The sequence below is a fragment of the Dendropsophus ebraccatus genome, chromosome 1, assembly GCF_027789765.1.
Source record: "Dendropsophus ebraccatus isolate aDenEbr1 chromosome 1, aDenEbr1.pat, whole genome shotgun sequence".
In the NCBI taxonomy this organism is placed as follows: Eukaryota; Metazoa; Chordata; class Amphibia; order Anura; family Hylidae; genus Dendropsophus; species Dendropsophus ebraccatus.
Genome location: NC_091454.1, coordinates 206,712,416 through 206,734,001, shown reverse-complemented (window position 1 = coordinate 206,734,001; position 21,586 = coordinate 206,712,416). Strand labels below are relative to the sequence as shown.

At 43.2% G+C, this 21,586-nt stretch overlaps 1 protein-coding gene across 3 annotated transcripts; it reads left to right on the top strand.

Moving 5' to 3' along the window:
- Positions 1–4,959: 4,959 nt before the first annotated feature.
- LOC138767861 (CD209 antigen-like protein D) lies at positions 4,960–20,618 on the top strand. 3 transcript variants are annotated; one of them, XM_069945703.1, is made up of 13 exons: positions 4,960–5,157; positions 7,937–8,068; positions 9,166–9,216; positions 10,535–10,573; positions 10,697–10,747; positions 11,845–11,961; positions 12,166–12,207; positions 12,287–12,364; positions 14,881–14,934; positions 16,157–16,210; positions 16,434–16,582; positions 18,513–18,613; positions 19,742–20,618. In XM_069945703.1, exons 1-13 carry the CDS (start codon positions 5,109–5,111, stop codon positions 19,872–19,874), a joined length of 1,050 nt encoding a protein of 349 aa, XP_069801804.1. In that variant the 5' UTR covers positions 4,960–5,108; the 3' UTR covers positions 19,875–20,618. The 3 variants fall into 3 exon arrangements, with proteins under 3 accessions (XP_069801804.1, XP_069801810.1, XP_069801819.1); XM_069945709.1 differs by lacking the exon at positions 16,157–16,210; XM_069945718.1 differs by lacking the exons at positions 4,960–5,157; positions 7,937–8,068 and adding an exon at positions 8,336–8,593.
- Positions 20,619–21,586: the final 968 nt, after the last annotated feature.

Genomic DNA, 21,586 nt, shown 5'->3' with positions numbered 1-21,586 from the left:
TATATATCTTCTGTTCAGCACAGCTGAAGAAAGCAATTGGTTACCTGTTTATGTCACATGTTTGTTCTCCTCCTATCACAGGTGCAGTTATTTTCCTTTCTTTCTTTCTCCTATCCTAGCTCTCCTTTCTTTGCACACACAGCCCACTAATTACCAGTAAGCTAATGGTGCGTTTACAGAGAGATTTATCTGACAGATTTTTGAAGCCAAAGCCAGGAATGCATTTGAAAAGAGGATAGATCCCAGTCTTTACTTTATGACCTGTTCCCTGTTCATAGTCTGTTTCTGGCTTTGGCTTCAAAGATCTGCCAGATAAATCTCTCTGTGTAAACGCACCATTAGTTCCTGGTGGGAGGAGTTCTCTAGTTAGGAATATTGAAGAGCGTAATGCTGGGTTAACACGTAGCGATAATTCGCCCGATCGTACGATGAACAATTTCGAAGTAACGGAACGATATATCGTACAGAAAAATCGTTTTGCGATCGCTTAAGCCTATCTCGCACATAGGTTAAATCGGTGAACAACTGTTTACACGGAACGATCTGCGAATTTTTGCGAACGACGAACAACGATTTAAGAACATGTTGTTAGAACAAAATGAACGATTTCTCGCTCGTCCTTTGATCTTTTGCTGCGTTTACACGTACAATTATCGTTCAAATTCAATCGTTATCGTGCAAATTCGAACAATAACCGTTCCGTGTAAACGCAGCATAAGATGCAGAGAGAGAGAGATTTCCAACGCTGGTAACCACCGCTAGCATGTAGTGCTAGACCCCTCAGGAGGAAGGACGTCCTCTGAGCATCACCTTGTCTACGCCAGGGATACTCTTTATACAACACAGGGCAGCATACCTTAGCTAGGTACTGACCTCAGTAGGACAAAGCTGCACTTCAAGCCTACGTATCCTACTGTAACTCACAGCTGTTCTAAGAACCTTGGAAAGTCTGCTCAACCCAGGGCAGGACCTACACTTGGTAAGGTATTGTTGTATTGAACTGAAGATCTTAAAGGAATACTCCGGGCGGGGGTTATTTTTAGGATACGACCGGGGAAGGGATGGAAATAGAGCCAGGCGGTAACTTACCTCCCTGGTTCCAGCACCGGGTCCCGGATCGCGCCGCCCAGTTCTCCCGTCCGGCCGCCGTTTCCTGGTCTGAGCTGCGGCTTGAGACTTGACGTTTCAAGGCAACTCAGCTATTCAGCGTCCGAGGCAGGACGCCGCTATGACCGCTGAATGGATGACCTGCCTTGAGACGTCACAGCCTCTATTTCCACCCCTTCCCCGACCATACCCTAAAAATAATCCCCGTCTGGAGTACCCCTTTAAGTAAATGAACGTTATCCTGGGTAAGCTATTGGACTCCGGTCTCTTCTGCACCCGCACCTACACAACAGGCTCACATCTGGGTTATCCAAAACTGCGAGAGCAGTGCCTGTTTGTCCAGGGGTGGATTCCAATGCTACTCCAGGCTACCGTGACAAGTGCCCAAGTGACCCTACACCCACCGAGCTGCCACAGCGCCGCACAAGCTACCCCAGCACCCGGGCCCGCCTCACAACAGGAATATTAATCTTGATGGCACCTCATAGCACATGTACGGATCACACACACGGCACACATTGATGGTTGAATAGCTGAACATCCTGGATTCATAAGGGTCCTATTAGTCGAAACGTTTTTTTAACAATAGACGATCGCAAACGAGAGCCACCTGAAATCGCCCACTGTATTACACAGAACGATAGTCGTTTGTTACGATCGTTACTCCATCTGATCCCAGCAAATGAATGAATGATGTGGAATTACACTGAACGATTAACAATAATTTTAGGCTCAGCTCAAAAGATGAGATCAATGACACAAACAATTTTTTCGATCATTGCCTGCAGACACACAAAAATCTTGTCAGAAGTCGGGGGTCGTCTTATAAGCCGGGTATGGTCACCCCATACGGTGGGGGGACTCAAAAATGGCCCGCATCCCCACCGTATGGGGCGACCATTTTAAAAAAACAAACAGTTAACTCACCGGGGCCTATCAGCCTCCGCGCGTCTTCTTCTGCACTCCCGTTCCCGGCGCGTACACTGACTACACCGGGGAAGCCCGAAGCTCTCCCGAGCAGCCGAGCATCTCTGATTAGACGCTTGGCTGCCTGGGAGAGCTTCGGGCATCCCCGGCGCAGTCAGTGTACGTCACACTGACTGCGCCGGGTACGGGAGCGGAGAAGAAGACGCGCGGAGGCCGTGAACAGGTGAGTTAACTGTTTGTTGTTTTATTCATTTAGTTGCAGTTAACCCCTGCCTGACAAAGGGCAAAGGTTAACATTTTCCGGTGTATAAGGCGAACCCCTGACAATCTCTTTAAAAGTCAGGGGTCGTCTTATACGCCCAGTCGCCTTATACACCGGAAAATACGGTAATAATGGAGTAATATTATTATTACACAATAATAATGGAGTGTAATGGAGCCCTTAAAGGGAACCTGTCACCCCCCGTGTCGGGGTGACAGGCTCCTGACCCCCTGCTGGAGCACCCTATACGTACCTGATCCCGCCGGGTCCCGCTTCTTGAGACGGTCGGGTGACGGAGATGTCAGCGCCCGAAGCCCGGCGCGCGGGCTCCTAAGATTAGTCCAACGCTCATAGAGAATGACGGAGCGTCGGACTCACCAGTCATTCTCTATGAGAGTTGGACTCATCTCAGGAGCGCGCGCACCGGGCTTCAGGCGCTGACATCTCCGTCACCCAACCGAATCAAGAAGCAGGACCCGGCAGTAAGTATAAGGTGCTCTAGCGGGGGGTCGGGAGCCTGTCACCCCGGCACCGGGGGGTGACAGGTCCTCTTTAAATGTACCTCAAGCAAATGACATGAAAATTATTATTATTATTATTATTATTATTATTATTACTCATGGCAAAAGTTTTTCCAGAGCAAACAAAGAAAAAATTATGGAATCATCAAGAATAAAAAAAAATCCTAGTTAGAACTTCATGAAACCCAGTGACCTGTGCTCAATTGGCGCAGAAGATTAACATCTGATTTGGTATACTAATCCAAAAAACGGATTGCAAAAACACAGTGTGAACCCAGCCCTAGGGTCTATTCACACATGAGTATATTTCTCACTCTGGGAATTTGAGTCTGCTTTTTTTTTTTTTTTTCAACAATTTCCACCTGTATTGCATCCATGTTTTTCGCTGATTTGCAAAAATGAAAAAGTTTTGTTAATAATAATCTAGTCACTATTTGCGGATTGGGTTCTCTTGGTGGGTCCGTGGAGAAATTTTAGTCCGCACTAGGTCCTCTTTTTTTTTTTTTACGGTACGGATCACAGCCCTGTACACACCTACGGATTGGGAATGGGACCATTGAAATACATTGACCCTATTTTCAGTCCACAATTGCGGACAGAATTGCAGACGTGTGAATAGGGCCTAAGAGAAACTTAAAGTGGTACTCTGGGCTGGGGGGCTTTTTTGCCTATGGCCGGGGAGGAGGTGGATGAGGGCAATGACGTCCCCTTACCTTCCCGTTCCCGGTCTGCGCTGCCTGGCCGCTTTCTGGTCTTTGCAGGGGCTTGAGACGATCCCGCCACTGACTGGCTGAGCGGAATTGAAACGTCACATCTCAAGCCCCTGCAGAGACCAGGAAGCAGCGCGGCCATAGGCAAAAAAGCGCCCAGCCCGGAGTACCACTTTAAGGTTAGGTTCACATCTGAATCTAGCCTTGTGCTTGTATATGGCCAACTGGTATACCAAAGAATACCACAGTGTACATGAATTTCAATGTGCTAAACGTATTCTAAAAGTGACAATGTCCCCCAAAGCATGCAAATGTGCTGCTGCCGCTACTACAATCGCTGGTAAGCAGTGGTGAAACACCTGATATAATGTTCCATCAATTTGACAAATGACACTTTGGAGTTGTGCAAAGACAGTGGTCTCCTCCCAGTGCCCCATCAGCTGGTATGAGACTACAACTTCTTGCAGACTCCAACAGTGTACCTTTTGACATGTCAGAGAGACATTGGGGGGGGGGGGGGGGGGGGGGGGGGGGCACCAATAACACTGTTCACACTGTGCAGGTAGCACAATGCAGTGGCTAATATACAGGCAAAAATGGAAAAGTGCCACGGCAACCTGCAAGTGCTAAGACTTATGCTAGGACTTTTACCAGAATAATTTTATAAATCAGAGTCTTAGCAAACCATTTGATCAAATAGAGTGTACCATCTCACACATTAAGGTGTCCTTTTGTGTTGCAGCATGTAAGTAAACATTGGGTCACTTACACACTGCAGTACATAAGGGGTAAAGCAGAAGGACACACCTCTTACCTTCTCCCCCAGGCCCCCCTCCTGCACAGGCCCCATAGCAACTGCCTACCCTGCCTCTATGGCAGCTACGCCACTGACAGCCACATAATTTCAAGGTAGGATGCCCTTGTGGTGGACACTCAAGACTTGAAGAAGAATTCCTGCAGCGTCCTAAGCTAGGGTTGAAACCTTGCACCCCTTCAAAAGTTTTTCCAAACGACAGTGACGATTTAAAGGGATCTATACAGGTGACATTAAATGAATTTTGAAAAGCACCAATTATCACCTTAGACCCGAGACTTTAGAACCACCGGGGGAAAATGAGTCATTTGCTTTTATTATTTTCACCGTTTTTGTTTTTTTGCCACTTTCAGTCAGTGATATAAATGGGTTTCACAGAGGAAAAAAACAGCAAGTAAGAAGAGAAAGACAGAAGTGGGAGAAGGTTAGGTCGGTATACCGCCTACTGGCGATGGAACCATCGATATCCCTCGGGACCCCTTCTTATTGGTTGGGTGTGATCGGCAATGCTCTGTTAGTCTTTGTCAGGAAGAGAAAACACTGTGAGAGGAAGCACAGTAAACGTTTTTAGCTCTCCTACATAAGGTTATACCTACCACATACATCAGTGACTCTTAAAGGGCCATAGCTAAGAGAGTCCATCTGTTGCCTGGAGAAGAGCGGAGTCTTGGAAGAAGATAATAGATAGATGGTGGATACAGACTGAAGATAAAAGCTGGTAAATTATAGAAAGTTTAATGTGTACGTGAAGACAGAGTGGATGCAAGATGCAGAACATTTATGGGAACCCAGGAAAGGGAGTTATAACCAAAACCGGTGAGTAAAGACTATAGAATAGAATGTACAAGAGTTAAAGGGAATCGACTGCTTTTCACATTCTAGACTGCTGACACTGCTAGATAGCTGTTAGTGCAAGGAGACACATGGTACCTTTCATATATTTGTCTCTGCTTCCAGAACATAGAAAAGGGATTTTATTCTCTGAGCTCATGAAGTGCTATAAGGCTATGTTCACACTGCGTACGAATCCGTACGCAGGTCTTTCGCTGCCGTACATACGGGCGTGCGAAAAATCGACATGTGGCCGGATGCGTACGAACCGCGAACATACGCCCGCAGTACAGTTATGCTTCCCTAGCTTGTTTCGAAGCGATCTGAAACAGGTCATTTACTTGGAACCTTTTGGATCGAAAAATCAAGTTCAATTTGGCTGAAATAAGCACTCCGTACGGGACCGCATGGAAATCCACGGCCGTGAGTTTCAACATTTCCGTCCTCAAACAATGGTCTTGTTCATTTTTCACGGCGCCGTATACGATCCGGCCCTAAGCTCATACGTAGTGTGCACTGTGCGGGCGTATATCGTATACTTTCAAGCAAACACATCAACCTCAAAACTACGTGCGTATATTCGCGGTTCGCACTACGGACGGATTCATACGCAGTGTGAACATAGCCTTAAGCTGTAAAGCCTCCTCGCTTCCCTTCCTTTCCTTATTCCTTCTTCACAGCTGGAAGGCGAGCCCTGCTTCTAGATCCCATACCTGAGCACAATTCAGATCCACAGCACAGGAACGAGTCTTGGAGGCTGATCCATGTTAAGCAGGTATAGGGATGGAAGGGGGATCAAGGACACACTACAGGCTTCGTAACTTCAGGGACTTGGGAAGGCCTCTTTGATTCTGTGTTATGGAAAAACAGCTGGATATATAAAAGGTACCATATGTCTACTGACCTAACAGCTAACTAACAGTGTCAGAAGTTTGGGATGTATACTTGCCTAAGCTTAATATTCCCTATTCAGCACTCAGTAAGCTTTGGCAGCCCCATAGAGGTTGTGTGAGTGCGAACAAGGAACACAAGGAGCACAAAAGGAGGTTGTTGGAGGATTGGAGGTTGTGTGAGGGACGGTAATGGGATATCAGGTCAAAGATGTACAGAGGGGACAGGTTGTGGATGGCCTTGTACGTCATAGACAACAACTTAAAATTTATTTGCTGGACTATGGGGAGCCAGTGAAGGGTTTGGTAGAGGGGGGAGGGAGAGTGAGGGGAGAGATGGATTAGTAGGGCAGCAGAGTAAGGATAAGCTGAAGGGGAGCAAGGGAGTTAGATGGAAGGCCAGAGAGGATGAGGTTAGAGTAGTCCAAGCAGGAGATAATGAAAGCATGTACCAGCAGTTTTGTGGAGTCAGGGGTGAGAAAAGAGTCGATTCTGGAAATGTTTTTGAGGTGAAGGCGGCAGGAAGGTGGTCAGGGCCTGAATATGTGGTTTAAAAGACATGGGTTCAAAATGACCCCATATGAAAATTACAATCTATGACAGTCAGCATGTGGCTCAGATAACCTTTAGTCTCTAAGTTGGTATGATGGTAAGATCACAGAGATTATATATATATATTTCAATGTATGTAAAGTTTACTCGTGCACAAAAAAAAAAGTTTTTATGTTGCTGCATTTTGAGAGCCATAATTTTTAGATATACTGTATGTGTAAAAAGATAACACAGAGAGACCCAGCAGAGGCCATCTGGGACAGGGATACCCTTCAAGTGAACCAGGCACAGGTGTAGATATCAGGTGTGGCAATGCATAGAAGTGAGCGCTTGTCGACAATCACAACATACTATGCAATCTTGGACCAAAAACAAAAAACTATTTTTTCAAACAACGCGTTTTGGTCCTGTATCAAGTCAGGGCCTTCCTCAGGCATAGAGTTCCCAGTAAAAAAAATGTGTAAAAAACAACATCCACTTACCTTCCCGCTCCAGCACAATTAGCAGTATTATGGAGGTTTAAGGACATAATGTTGCGGGCCTTTTAGAGGCCGAGGTGGGTCCTCGCTGCAGCCTATGATTGGCTGAGCGGCCCTGTGACATCACATCCCCACATCTGGAAGTGCCGCACTGTAAGGGTACTATTACATGGAACGATAATCAGCCGATCCGGCCCTATCCGGAGGATTATTGTTACGTGTAATAAACACAACGATCAGCCAATGATCGTTGTCATTGGCTGTTCGTTGATATAGGTTTGGACCTATGATTGTCGGGCGCCGACCACGCATCACTACGTCTAATAGCGGTGCGTGGCCGACTATATGCAAAGAAGAATACATTACCCATCCATGCTGCAGGGCTCCTCTTGTGCTGTGCTTCTCACCGGGTCCCCCGCGCTTCAGCTTCAGATCGGCCGCTCAGCCAATCACAGGACCGCAGCGGCCAGAGATTGTGGCCTGTCAGCTGAGACAGGCTGCTCTGAAGCTGGAGCGCGCAGGACCCGGTGAGAAGCAGAGAGGAAGAGGAGCCCTGCAGCCTGGATAGGTAATGTATGCAGTTTAAACAAGGACGGCAAGGACATTGGTAACAATGTCCCAGCAGCCCTTGTTAAACGATTATCGGGCTGTGTAATAGGCCCTGTAAACGAGCGCCGATCTAGCAGATCGGCGCTCGTTTACAGGTATTATCGGACCCTAAGTCTGACCAAGCAGAAATGAGATCTGCATAGAACATTATGGGGATCAGGTGTAACATGTGCCTAAAAGTTACCGTTGTCCTTTACTGACTCATGATGTTATTCGGAGTCTTCTTGTTCTCAGTTTGCGGAATATCTGATGATGATGCTGATGACTATGAGAATGTCGACGACAACAGGAAGGTGCCAGCTATACCGGAACGAAAGGAGAAGGGGAACAAAACCACAGGCAGAATAGGAGACCTTCAACTAAGAGGTAAAATACGCACAAAGTCACAGTATGCAATGTATTCCATAGTAAATGTCATCTGTTCAGTATTTTCACATTGTTTATATATTCTATATATACAAGGGGGGAGATTTATCAAACATGGTGTAAAGTGAAACTGGCTCAGTTGCCCCTAGCAACCAATCAGATTCCACCTTTCATTTTCCAAAGAATCTGTGAGGAATAAGAAGTGGAATCTGATTGGTTGCTAGGGGCAACTGAGACAGTTTCACTTTACACCATGTTTGATAAATCTCCCCCATGGACTCCATGGATGATGTCATGGCCTAGAATAATTGCAGCTCTGTACCTTGTAAATATGGATTTGTGTTAGATAGTACCTGTCGATATACCCTATAGCTCTAGCTGGGGTGACCTCAAGCCGTCCATGTCACCTATACATTTGAGTGGCCAACATGTAATACTACATTTCACCTGCAGTGGCCGCTGCAGGGGAAGTGAGCAGCAGTTAGCAAAATCAGCTGATCGTCACAGTCATTTCATCTAAAGAAGGTCTATCTTCATGATTATTGTGCCCTAAAAGAGATAGGAGGGTGGCTTACAAGCTGTGGATAAAGATGTGGTCACAATTTTTTTTTTTTTTTTTTTGCTTTAAAGTGGTACTCCAGAGAATTTTAGTTTAAATTAACTGGTGTCAGAAAGTTATATAGATTTGTAATTTCCTTCTATTTAAAAATATCCAGTATTTAGTACTTATCAGCTGCTGTATGTTCTGCAGGATGTGGTGTATTCTTTCCGGTGTGGCACAGTGCTCTCTGCTGCCACCTCTGTCCATGTCAGGAACCATCCAGAGCAGGAGAGGTTTTCTTTGTGATTTGCCACTACTCTGGACAGAGAGAGCACTGTGTCAGACTTGAAAGAATACACCACTTCCTGCAGGACATACAGCAGCTGATAAGTGCTGGAAGTCTGGAAATGTTTAAACAGAAGTAAGTTACAAATCTGTATAACTTTCTGACACCAGTTCATTTTAAAAAAGTTTCCTCCGGAGTACCCCTTTAATCTTAGTTAAAACCCCAACGACCAAGTTCACCCTTAATCATTGTCTTACATATATCTTTCAGATATGGAGAAACCTTCATTCGCTGTTGATAAGGCAGAAAACACAACTCATGGTAAGAATTTATACTGAATTACTATACACGGACAATGATTCACTAATGTTGTGTTTGCCTGAAAGAACTCCCTAAGCAAATGTCATAGTCTGTGAGTCAGAGTTACGGTCAGGTTCTGGCAGCTTGGACCATAGCCCGGGGCCTCTGTATGATAACACTCTGCCAGGAACAACCTGTAATATATAAAGCTCTACTAATCTACATGACCAGGGACCCCTTTACTATGAATGCATTACTGTACATGGCAGTAGTATTCAGACACTGAATGGCAGTATTAGGGATATATGTCTTGTGTAGATGCTATATGGCAGTATTATTTTAGGTATTGTATTAAGATGCTATTAAAGTGGTACTCCGGAGAAAACAAACTGTTTTTAAATCAACTGGTGTCAGAAACTTATACAGATTTTTAAATACCTTCTATTTAAAAATCTTAAGTATTCCAGTACATATCAGCTGCTTTATGTCCTGCAGGAAGTGGTGTATTCTTTTCCAGTCTGACACAGTGCTCTCTGATGCCACCTCAGTTCATGTCAGGAACTGTCCAGAGCAGGAGAGGTTTTTCATGGGGATTTGCTACTACTCTGGACAGTTCCTGACATGGACAGAGGTGGCAGCAGAGAGCACTGTTTCAGACTGAAAAAAACAACACCACTTTCTGCAGGACATACAGCAGCTGATAAGTACTGGAATGCCTGAAATTTAAATAGAAGTTAATTACAAATCTATATAACTTTCTGAAACCAGTTGATTTGAAAGAAACTGGATAACCCCTTTAATCACACTCTCCTTAAAGGGGTAGTTCAGCAAAAAAAAACAAAAAACAAAAAAAAACATTCTTTCAAATCAAATGGTGCCAGAGATTTGTAAATTACTTCTATTAAAAAAAAAACACTCAAGTCTTCCAGTACTTATCATCTGCTGTATATCTTGCAGGAAGTGGTGTAATCTCTCCAGCCTGGAGAGCAGGAGAGATTTACTATGGGAATTTGCTGCTGCTCTGGACAGTTCCTGACATGGACAGAGATGGCAGCAGAGAGCACTGTGTCAGACTGGAAAGAATACACCACTTCCTGCAGGACATACAGCAGCTGATAAGGGCTGGAAGACTGGAGATTTTTTTAACAGAAGTAAATTACAAATCTCTGGCACCAGTTGATTTGAAAGAATTTTTTTTTTTTGTGAACTACCCCTTTAAGCTTTGCATAGTTTATCGGTGTTGCCTTGAGTGTCCCTTTAATTGTGAAGCCTATTGATAAAAGTTTCATCCTGAAGTCTACATTCCCATCTCTGTATGATCTCTGCTCTTCATTGTCAGGACCAAGAAGAGTTCCGTCATTTCAGCCGCCCCCTATAGGTAAGAAGAAGAAGTGTAGCCGCCTTCACAAAACCCTGATCTGCACTAACCTCCTATAGTCTTTGTATGTGTTTCCCTATGAATGTGGACTGTGACTTCTATCCTTCACGCTTCTCCCTTCAGGTCTTGACTTTTCGTCACCGGCCGTAAATGCAGCATTCAGAGACCAGACAGGTGAGGAGCCGCGGGAACCTGTATGTGACTTAGTAACAGAGGAACGAGTCTATAGAGAGAGAGAGAGGTTGTAATTATAGTACTGGGGTAATTATATGATCAGTTTGGGTGTAACATAGGGGGAGATTTATCAAACATGGTATAAAGTGAAACTGGCTCAGTTGCCTCTAGCAACCAATCAGATTCCACCTTTCATTTTCCAAAGAGTCTGTGAGGAATGAAAGATGGATTCTGATTGGTTGCTAGGGGCAACTGAGCCAGTTTCACTTTACACCATGTTTGATAAATCTCATAATTTTTCTTTTTTTTATATTTTCAAAGGGGAACTACCAGAAAATCTATATTAAAGCCTTTTCTTGTTCTGTCATGTAGCTTTTCAATCCCAATGACAACACTTCCTGTGCTCCAGAAGATCACTGTTATTATAAGGACACTTGACCTCATATGAACCAATCAGATCTCCTCATTTTCTCACCTGTGCAAGTTTTCTATTATTATTACTAGGTAGAAGACTAATCTTCTCTGATCATATCAAATTACCGTAGTATCTGTCACTTTGTGCAGGAAACAGGTCCTTGTCCTACCTACTGCATGTGGGTATGTGCGGAAAATCCGTTGCGGAATTCGCCGCATGTGCGTCTCCACTTGTGTCATAGACTCCATTCTATGCACGGGCGGATTCCGTCGTCCGTCCAAAGAATGAACGTGTTGTGTATATATATATATATATATATATATATATATATATATATATATCATGTACAAACTACTGATCCACCTGTCACACTGCTTAACAGCGTACACTGAAGGGTTTTGAGAGTGCAAGAGTTAACATATCTGCTGTGTCATTACCACATTCAGTCACATGTGTGGAAGTAAGATCATTTGGTCACCTGATGCCTCTCAACCAATAAAAGCAGTCAATATTCAAATCCCTGCTTGTGGTCAGCAGCTCCGCCACTATAGGACATCACCTTTTACAGTAGAAGAACCATTTTTTTTTATTCTTACAAAAATTTTAGATTTTATGATAATAGACCAAGGACAAGTCGTGATATACAGTAATAAAAATCTTGTGACGTCTTTTTGTCTTTTAGTGGAGCAAACCTCTGAGAAGAAGCTCAAATGGGACTGGAAAAATATGGTTGTGATCTTCGGTTTGGTTCTCATGTTTCTCCTCTGGATTCTTGTGATCAGCATCATGTTCATCTATTGTGAGTAGAAGATCTTTCAGGCCTTGTTCCCATATATCTAGTCATGGGATGAAGTTCCCCTGGGGAAATGGATAAAAGTTATATTGATTTTTCATTTACTTCTATTTAAAAAGTCTTCTTGTACTTATTAGCCGCTGTATGCCCGGCAGGAATATAATCTATAATGATATCTGTATTTGACAACAAGTTCTAATTCCATTTCAGACTCCAACATCTCCAATCAACTGACTGAGCTGAAGATCAATGGTGACCATTCATTCCGGATTATATTTATGAGTAACCATGACTATACCCTCGACGTAACCCGCCTCTGCTTCGTACACAGTGTCCCAGATCCAAGACATATCTATGGAAGACAGAGAAACCTGGAAGAAGGATCTGATGAAAGTCAACCAAACCCTGAGTAAGTGAACTTCTTATCATTATCTGATGAAGCGCGCATGCGCGTGAAACAGCTGTGATTGCTTGCACTGATGAGTGGTTGGCGTCTGGGCCCGTTACCTATGTACACTACCGTTCAAAAGTTTGGGGTCACCCAAACAATTTTGTGTTTTCCATGAAAAGTCACACTTATTCACCACCATACATTGTGAAATGAATAGAAAATAGAGTCAAGACATTGACAAGTTTAGAAACAATGATTTGTATTTGAAATAACATTGTTCTTACATCACACTTTGCTTTCGTCAAAGAATCCACCTTTTGCAGCAATTCCAGCATTGCACACCTTTGGCATTCTAGCTATTAATCTGTTGAGGTAAGCTGGAGAAATTGCCCCCCACGCTTCTAGAAGCAGCTCCCACAAGTTGGATTGGTTGGATGGCCACTTCTGGCGTACCATACGGTCCAGCTGCTCCCACAACAGCTCAATGGGGTTCAGATCTGGTGACTGCGCTGGCCCCTCCATTACCTATGATAGAATACCAGCTGCTGCTTCTGCTGTAAATAGTTCTTGCACAATTTGGAGGTGTTTAGGGTCATTGTCCTGTTGTAGGATGAAATTGGCTCCAATCAAGCGCTGTCCACTGGGTATGGCACGACGGTGCAGAGTGATAGTCTTCCTTATTCAGGATCCCTTTTACCCTGTACAAATCTCCCACCTTACCAGCACCAAAGCAACCCCAGACCATCACATTACCTCCACCATGCTTAACAGATGGCGTCAGGCATTCTTCCAGCATCTTTTCATTTCTTCTGCGTCTCACAAACGTTCTTCTTTGTGATCCAAATACCTCAAACTTGGATTCATCCATCCACAACACTTTTTTCCAGTCTTCCTCTGTCCAATGTCTGTGTTCTTTTGCCCATCTTAATCTTTTTCTTTTATTGGCCAGTCTCAGATATGGCTTTTTCTTTGCCACTCTTCCCTGAAGGCCAAAATCCCGCAGCCGCCTCTTCACTGTAGATGTTGACACTGGTGTTTTGCGGGTACTATTTAATGAAGATGCCAGTTGGGGACCTGTGAGGCGTCTGTTTCTCAAACTAGAGACTCTAATGTGCTTATCTTCTTGCTTAGTTGTGCAACGCGGCCCCCACTTCTTTTTCTACTCTGGTTAGAGCCTGTTTGTGCTGTCCTCTGAAGGGAGTAGTACACACCGTTGTACGAAATCTTCAATTTCTTAGCAATTTCTCGCATGGAATAGCCTTCATTTCTAAGAACAAGAATAGACTGTCGAATTTCAGATGAAAGTTCTCTTTTTCTGGCCATTTTGAGCGTTTAATTGACCCCACAAATGTGATGCTCCAGAAACACAATCTGCTCAAAGGAAGGTCAGTTTTGTAGCTTCTGTAACGAGCTAGACTGTTTTCAGATGTGTGAACATGATTGCACAAGGGTTTTCTAATCATCAATTAGCCTTCTGAGCCAATGAGCAAACACATTGTACCATTAGAACACTGGAGTGATAGTTGCTGGAAATGGGCCTCTATACACCTAAGTAGATATTGCACCAAAAACCAGACATTTGCAGCTAGAATAGTCATTTACCACATTAGCCATGTATAGAGTGTATTTCTTTGAAGTTAGGACTAGTTTAAAGTTATCTTCATTGAAAAGTACAGTGCTTTTCCTTCAAAAATAAGGACATTTCAATGTGACCCCAAACTTTTGAACGGTAGTGTACCTGCTGGAATTTTAAAGTTTTCGTATGGAATAAATCTTGCATGAAAATACGGTGAGTGCCCCCAAGTTTTCTTTTTATTTTGAGCTTCTTATTATCATTTGTTTCATGAATAGCATTGAGCGGATTTGCTGAACTGTTCTGGTTCGGCAACAGTCTCCAAACTGGATGCCATCAACACTGAATGGTGTAGGCCATATGCAGAGCAGGTAGCCTTAGTGCGTCTAGATTAAGGGCTCTGAACATGAGTTAGGGCCCCAGTAGGGTGTATAGCGGCAACTGTGGATGTGATTCAAAAAAGACATCTAATAAATTGGCTTTAGGTTCCCTTTTGGGTAGTAATTTATAGTACACATTACCAATGGGACTATGATCAATACTGATAAAGTCCCAAACACTTTGCAGGACTTAGATTTTGGGGTTGAATCCAAGGTCAAACCATGTGTCTGTATGGCTCTTTGATTTCCTCTATTACTTCAAAAACATACTAAGGCTGGGTTCACACTACGTTTTTGCAATCAGTTTTTTTTATCCATTCTGTGCACAAACCGGATGAAAAAAAAACCAATGCATTTGTGTGCCTCCGTTCTGATCCGTTTTTCCATTGACTTCCATTATAAAAAAAAAAAAGACGGATCAAAACAGACTCTTTTTTTTTTTAACGGACACAATAAATAAAAAAAAAGTTCAGTACACAAATGCATTGTTTTTTTTCATCAGTTTTTTTGCAAAAAAGCATGAACTGTTGTGAATGATGACAACCTCCTAAGCCTTATTTCCTGCTCTTGTTATTTTTCAGTGAATGAAATAGCCGTCCTAAAGTCAGATGTACAATCTATTATGAGAGTCTCAGGTAAGTCAACAACAAAAAAACCATCATGTGAGTCTTCTTACCTTCACATTTGTGCACCGCTTTTTCCGCACTTGAGAGTGGGTTACATCACCTTATATTTAGTATGCACAAAACAAGTTGGCACTCCGGGATGTGGTGCTCGTGGACAATAGTATACAGCAAATAGGAAGAATTTCCCGGCACTCACCATTGTAGCTTGCAATTACATTTTATTCCATATGAAGGTGCACATAACAAAAAGCAGGACACGTTTCGGCAGTGGAGAAAGGCGGATCACGACGAAATGCGTCCTGCTCCATATGGAATAAAATTTTATTGCAAGTTACAAGGGTGAGTGCCGGGAAATTCTTCCTATTTGCTATCCCCTTATATTTAGTCAGTCACAGGTCATCCCCTTCTCAGATGCAACCAGTGGCCAATAGAGATGAGCGAACCTGCTGAATATTCGGGTTTGAATCGCGATACCTTGAGATGGCGGATGGAAAATTTGGATACAGTCTATGGGCTATGGCTGTATCCATTTTCCAGGCAGTATTTGGGCTGCATCCACCTTCTTAAGGCATCGGGATTCAAATATGGATAGCGCAAACCCCAAACTGTCCGCAAGTTTGCTCAAGTTTCTGAGACCAGTTGATTTAAAAAAAATTGTGTTTCTATGTTGTGCCCCTTTAAGGACAGAAATGAATGTAAATTATGACACTTAAAACGCTTATTAAGGCTATGTTCACACTACACTACATAAAACTACGGCTGTAGTCCGAACCGCAAAACTACGGCCGTAGTTTTGAGGTTTATGCCTTGGCTGCAATATATACGAACTACGTACTACGAACTACAATGCACACTACGTATCAGACAACGGCCGTTGTTTTCACGGCTCCCTGAAAAATGAACATGTCATTTATTTCCGGCCGGTAATGTTCCAACTACGGCCGTGGATTTCAATGTGGCTGTGCACGGAATACTTATTTCTGCAAAATTCTGCAAAATTTTGGTTTATTGGGCTGGGCGCAGTATTCCAAATAAATGACCTGTTTTATTTTGCTCAGAAACAAGCTAGGAAGCAAAATTATACAACGGCCGTAGTTCCACGACTAGCCCGTATGAGCGTATTTCTACGGCCGTAGTTTCAGGCGCACATGGGTGAAAACAACGGCCGTAGATTTATGTAGTGTGAACATAGCCTAAGACTGAACTGTCCTCTGATTTTGTTATTTTTCAGTGAGTGAAATCCCTGTCCTAAAGTCTGAAGTACAAGCCATTAAAAAAGTCTTGAGTAAGTCTACAGATAAGGCATTGTGTGACTCCTCTTATGTCTTTCCTCTTGTTTATACCATTCACTATTATACAGAAATCCATTTATATCATATGGAAACCCACATCATATGGCCTAGATCCTGTCTGTCTTTCAGGGGTCTTCTGCATGCCACATGGTATCTGCCAGAATCTAACGTCCTACATGTGGCTAGGATCTCATATTCTCCTTATATGATCACTAGATCTCTGTTCGTCCTGTCCGCTTGCATGGACCCTGCTGGATTCAAAATGCTATTTTTTCTCGACGTCTCATCAAAGTTGGGAAAATTCAAGGAAAGAATGCAATAAAATGGCGTCTTCACTCCTCATCCTGAGAAGCCAGAAGGAACAGGTAATATATGGCCACTTATCAGGGTTATGGTGACTTAAAGGGGGTGTCTATTCAAATAAAGCCATGTAGAAATAGGGTGTGACCCTTGCGGGAACCACATCTTTTGTTCATGCTGGAAGGTCTATAGGGCTCTCTGCTTCTACTATCTCCTCTGTAAACAACTAAATCACCTAACTTCTGCCTGTCTCTAGAAACTTCTGTAATGTTCTGCAACCCTTGGTCCAACTCTATCACTAGAAGGCACTATGAGGAATGACCCATAATAAGGTGCACATAACCGGGCCCGCTCTGGGTTTTTGTGGGCCCTTGGGCGACAGAGCCTCAGCGGGCCCCACATCTATAGACTGCACAATCACCTGAGACACCGCTATTGGTGCGTTTCCACAGGCAGATTTATCTGACAGATTTTTGAAGCCAAAGCCAGGAACAGACCATAAACAGGGAACGGGTCATAAAGGATAGACTGAGATTTCTGCTCTTTTCAAATCCCTGACTTTGGCTTCCAAAATCTGTCAGATAAATCTGCCTGTGTAAATGCACCATAACAAACACAAATTATTGACGCAGACACTTACTGAATAACGATCGAATTCGAGCGATAATCGTACGTGTAAACGCAGCGAACGATCAATCGACGAGCAAGAAATCGTTCATTTTGATCTTTGAACATGTCCTCAAATGGTCGTTGGTTGTGCGCAAAAAATTAGCAGATCGTTCCGTGTAAACAGTCGTTCACAGATTTAACCTATGTGCGAGATAGGCTTAAGCGATCGCAAAACGATTTTTCCGTACGATATATCGTTCCGTCTAAACGCTGATCGCTATAAAAAAAATATTGTTACTTCAAAATCGTTAGTCGTACAATCGGGCGAACTCTCCCCGTGTAAACGCAGCATAACAGACACTGATTGACACTGACTGGCTGACACAGACACTGACTGACTGACACTGACTCACTCTGACTGACACTGACACACTCAGACACTGACACCCACCACTTACAGCGAAGTCTTTCCCCTCTTCTCTCTGTTGGGCTGCTCTCCACACTGTAAAGTTGAGGACCTGCAGGTCATGTGATCAGGTCCTTCACCCTTTTCTCTTTCTGTGTAGGTCTCCTGTCTCTTCTGCTGTTAAGCAATTACCTTGCAATACAGTGAGTGGGCTGAACATTAGAACACTGGGCCCTTCTCTCCCTGTCTGGGCCCCTAGAGGCGCTGTGGGCCCCAGCACTCGCCCGGGCAAGCCCTGACTATAAAACTATACTAGAAACTTTTTTTTGCTTGTTTTCTTATGCAAGGTCTGAATTTTGTTCTACTAGAGAAGAACCAGGAGCAATGTACAGTACGGCATATGATGTAGAATACCAGACGTCCTGTCCTCTCTATATGGACTGTGTATCCCAAATACACTTGTGTGCTATGGGACCTTAGGCCGTATACACACACATCAGATATTATTATAATAATCTTTTTCTTTGCTAAAAATCTTTTTCTTTCAGATCAACTGGTTTCAGAAAGTTATATAGATTTGTAATTTACTTCTATTTAGTCTTCCAGTACTTATCAACTGCTGTATGTCCTGCAGGAAGGTGTGTATTCGTTTCGATCTGACACAGTGCTCTCTGCTGCCACCTCTGTCCATGTCAGGGACTTTCCAGAGCAGTAGCAAATCCCTATAGAAAACCTCTCCTGCTCTGTACAGTTCCTAACATGGACAGAGGTGGCAGCAGTGAGCACTATGTCAGATTGAAAAGAATACACCATTTTATTCAAGACATACAGCAACTGATAAGTATTGGAAGACTGGAAAATTTTAAACAGTATAGTAAATACAAATCTACATAACTTTCTGAAACCAGTTGATTTGAAAGAAAAAGATTTTTGCTGGACAAGCCCTTTAATGTTTTTAAGATTTGTTCATTCTCCCCCAGGACGCACTTCGTCCATTAACTGGAAATAAGAGATTCTGGATCGGACTCAGGAGAAATATAAATACTTGGCTTTGGGTGGATGGGAAAAGTCCAATATACACGTAAGTAATGAATTCATATATTTTATATGTAGCGTTCTCATAGAAAAGGCATTACCAGGATGAGCCCGTATTTCATGTCAGCTACTCTGTGTGTTGCGTACAGGCCCAAAGAATATATAAAGAGATGAGCAGCTTGCAGCAGATATTTCTCATATACTGTATATGCTGTATATGTATTAGATATCTGCCTGATTTTCTTTTATCTCCATTCGTCTCCTTCCCCCTGTTCTGAGCTGCTGCTTACTGCCGAAGACAGAAAAAACTGTGTGCAAGTTTTTCTCTCCCCTGACCCCCCTCCTCCCTTCTGTAAACAACCCCCTGGCAGGCTTTATCTGCAACTTTGTTGGGTTAATCTGCTGTCAAGTTGTGACTGTGATTGACCCTCCCAGCATTACAAAGTTGCAGATAGGGACTGCCATCTCAGAAGGGGGGGGAGGAGAAGACGGAGAGAAAAACTCACACACACTTGTTTGTATCTTTAGCAGAAAGCAGCAGCTCAGAACTGGGGGAAGGAGACTGGGTAGATAATAACAAGTATGGAAGGAATAGTTAGTCTTACCATGGGCAGCAACGTATCAAAAGTTATGTTTGAGCGGAATACCCCTTTAGGCTGTGTTCACACTACGTATATTTCAGTCAGTATTGTGGTCCTCATATTGCAACCAAAACCAGGAGTGGCTTAAAAACACAGAAAGGATCTGTTCACACAATGTTGAAATTGAGTGGATGGCCGCCATTTAATGGCAAATATTTGCTGTTATTTTAGAACAACGGCTGTTATATTGAAATAATGGCCGTTATTTACTGTTATATGGCGGCCATCCACTCAATTTCAACATTGTGTGAACAGATCCTTTCTGTATTTTTATTCCACTCCTGGTTTTGGTTGCAATATGAGGACCACAATACTGACTGAAATATACGTAGTGTGAACCCAGCCCTAAAGGGCTTGTTCCAGCTAGACAGCAAGGGATATTAGTGGAAAGCGTATTCTTCCACTAGGTTTGTACCAGTGTCTCATCTATATTTTAAGCTATGGTTTTCAAGAACAAGACCAAATTGCTATGATAGTAGTCATGAAGTAGAATATAACATGACATCTGGTTACCTATGTTATATCTCCTACAGTAACTGGCATCAAGGAGAACCGAATAATGCGGCACAACGTGAGCACTGCACCGAGATGATCTCCGGAGGATGGAACGACTTGGATTGTGGCAACACAATAGATTATATCTGTGAGAAGACACCTTCCTGCTGATCCTGGAAAAGAACTATAACTGGCACCTGGCAACCTGGAAGCTTCCAGTATATGGGAAACAGTAATGGACATAGAAGATGGGGGCTCCATAGGCCATGGTGGTGCCAGGTTTTGCCATAGTCGCTCCATAGCCCCTTCATGGTATAACTATACAACATAGATCTCTATGAGAGATCAGTGTGCTTATACTAAAAGTCCCCCAGGGGAATAACCCTAGAGTAAAAAAAATAAAAAAAAATCCCCTCCCCTAATAAAAGTTTGAATCACCCCCCTTTCCCCATGTTCTAAGTAAAAATAAAACAAATAAAATAAATAAACATGTTTGGTATCGCCGCGTGTGTTATCGCCCAAACTATTCATTAATCCCATTCCTGATCTCGCACGGTTAATGGCGTCAGCGCAAAAAAATCCCAAAGTGCAAAATTGTGAATTTTTGGTCGCATCAAATCCAGAAAAATTGTAATAAAAAGCGATCAAAAAGTCGTATATGCGCAATCAAGGTACCGATAGAAAGAACACATCATGGTGCAAAAAATGACACCTCACACAGCCCCAAAGACCAAAGGATACAAGCGTTATAAGCCTGGGAATGGAGCGATTTTAAGGAACATATGTTTGTTAACAATGGTTTGAATTTTTTACAGGCCATCAGATAAAAGGGTGAGAGGCGTAAGAACAAAAACTCTCCAAATAAAAGAAATGCGTATTTTATGAAAAAATTCAGCCTGTCATTGCAAAGTACAATTAGTGGCGCAAAAAATAAGGGCTCATGTGGGTTTCTAGGTGAAAAAATGCAACTGCTATGGCCTTTTAAGTACAAGTAGGAAAAAAACGAAAACGCAAAAATTTTAATTCGCCCGGTCCTCTAAGGGTTAAAAAAAGCCAGAAAGATTAAATATATTACTCACTAGTGAATGCCATACCCATTAGAGGTGAGCGAACTTCAAGCACACTCGAGTTCGTCCGAACCCCAGCGAGCAGTATTTGATTACCGGTGGCTGCAGAAGTTGGATGCAGTCCAAAGACTGCCAGGAAAACATGGATACAGCCATAGGCCATAGACTGTATCCATGTATTTCAGGCAGCTTTAGGGCTATAAACCACTTCAGCCACTGGTAATAAAATGCTGCATGCATTGGTTTGGACGGGTACTAGAGCTCGCTCAACCCTTATATCCACCCTAGAGACGGGGCACATGACTGCTAGGGGGCTTTTTCTGGGCTGAAGCCTGACACTGACCCGTTTCTCTGGCTTCTAGGATACTGCAGCTACTTCCTGTTGTCCCTAGGGGGAGCTTGCTTGTTTTATATTCTAGGGAATTTCTAAATATCATTCTATATACAGTGCTCCAACTCTGCCCAGGACTGGTTTCATAGAACTTAGGGTCCTGGGCTATAAGCAAAGTAGGACCCCCGACCCTCCATTATTAGACACCATTGTTGTTATCTTAATTATACATATAAAAAAACCTCAAAAGATAAGCACTTTTTTAGCCAAATACTTCTAAATAATATCACTTAATACTTCCACACAATACTGCCATCTAGTAATACAGTATGTAAATAATACTACCATAACACTGTCATATATTTTCCCCTCAATACTATCTACATTCTTTTCTACTATCACCATACATTGACAAAAGAGTTAAGGTCCCTGGTGGTCTATGGCAGTGAATTGGTTAATGATAATGGGGGTCCTTTAGGAATCGT

Excerpts from the sequence above, each read along its gene's own strand:
- LOC138767861 (XM_069945703.1), top strand. The coding sequence starts at position 5,109 with ATGCAGAACATTTATGGGAACCCAGGAAAGGGAGTTATAACCAAAACC. Across the intron at positions 11,962-12,165 it reads CAGCATCATGTTCATCTATT|ACTCCAACATCTCCAATCAA; the intron begins GTGAGTAGAAGA and ends ATTCCATTTCAG. Across the intron at positions 16,211-16,433 it reads AGCCATTAAAAAAGTCTTGA|ATCTCTGTTCGTCCTGTCCG; the intron begins GTAAGTCTACAG and ends TATGATCACTAG.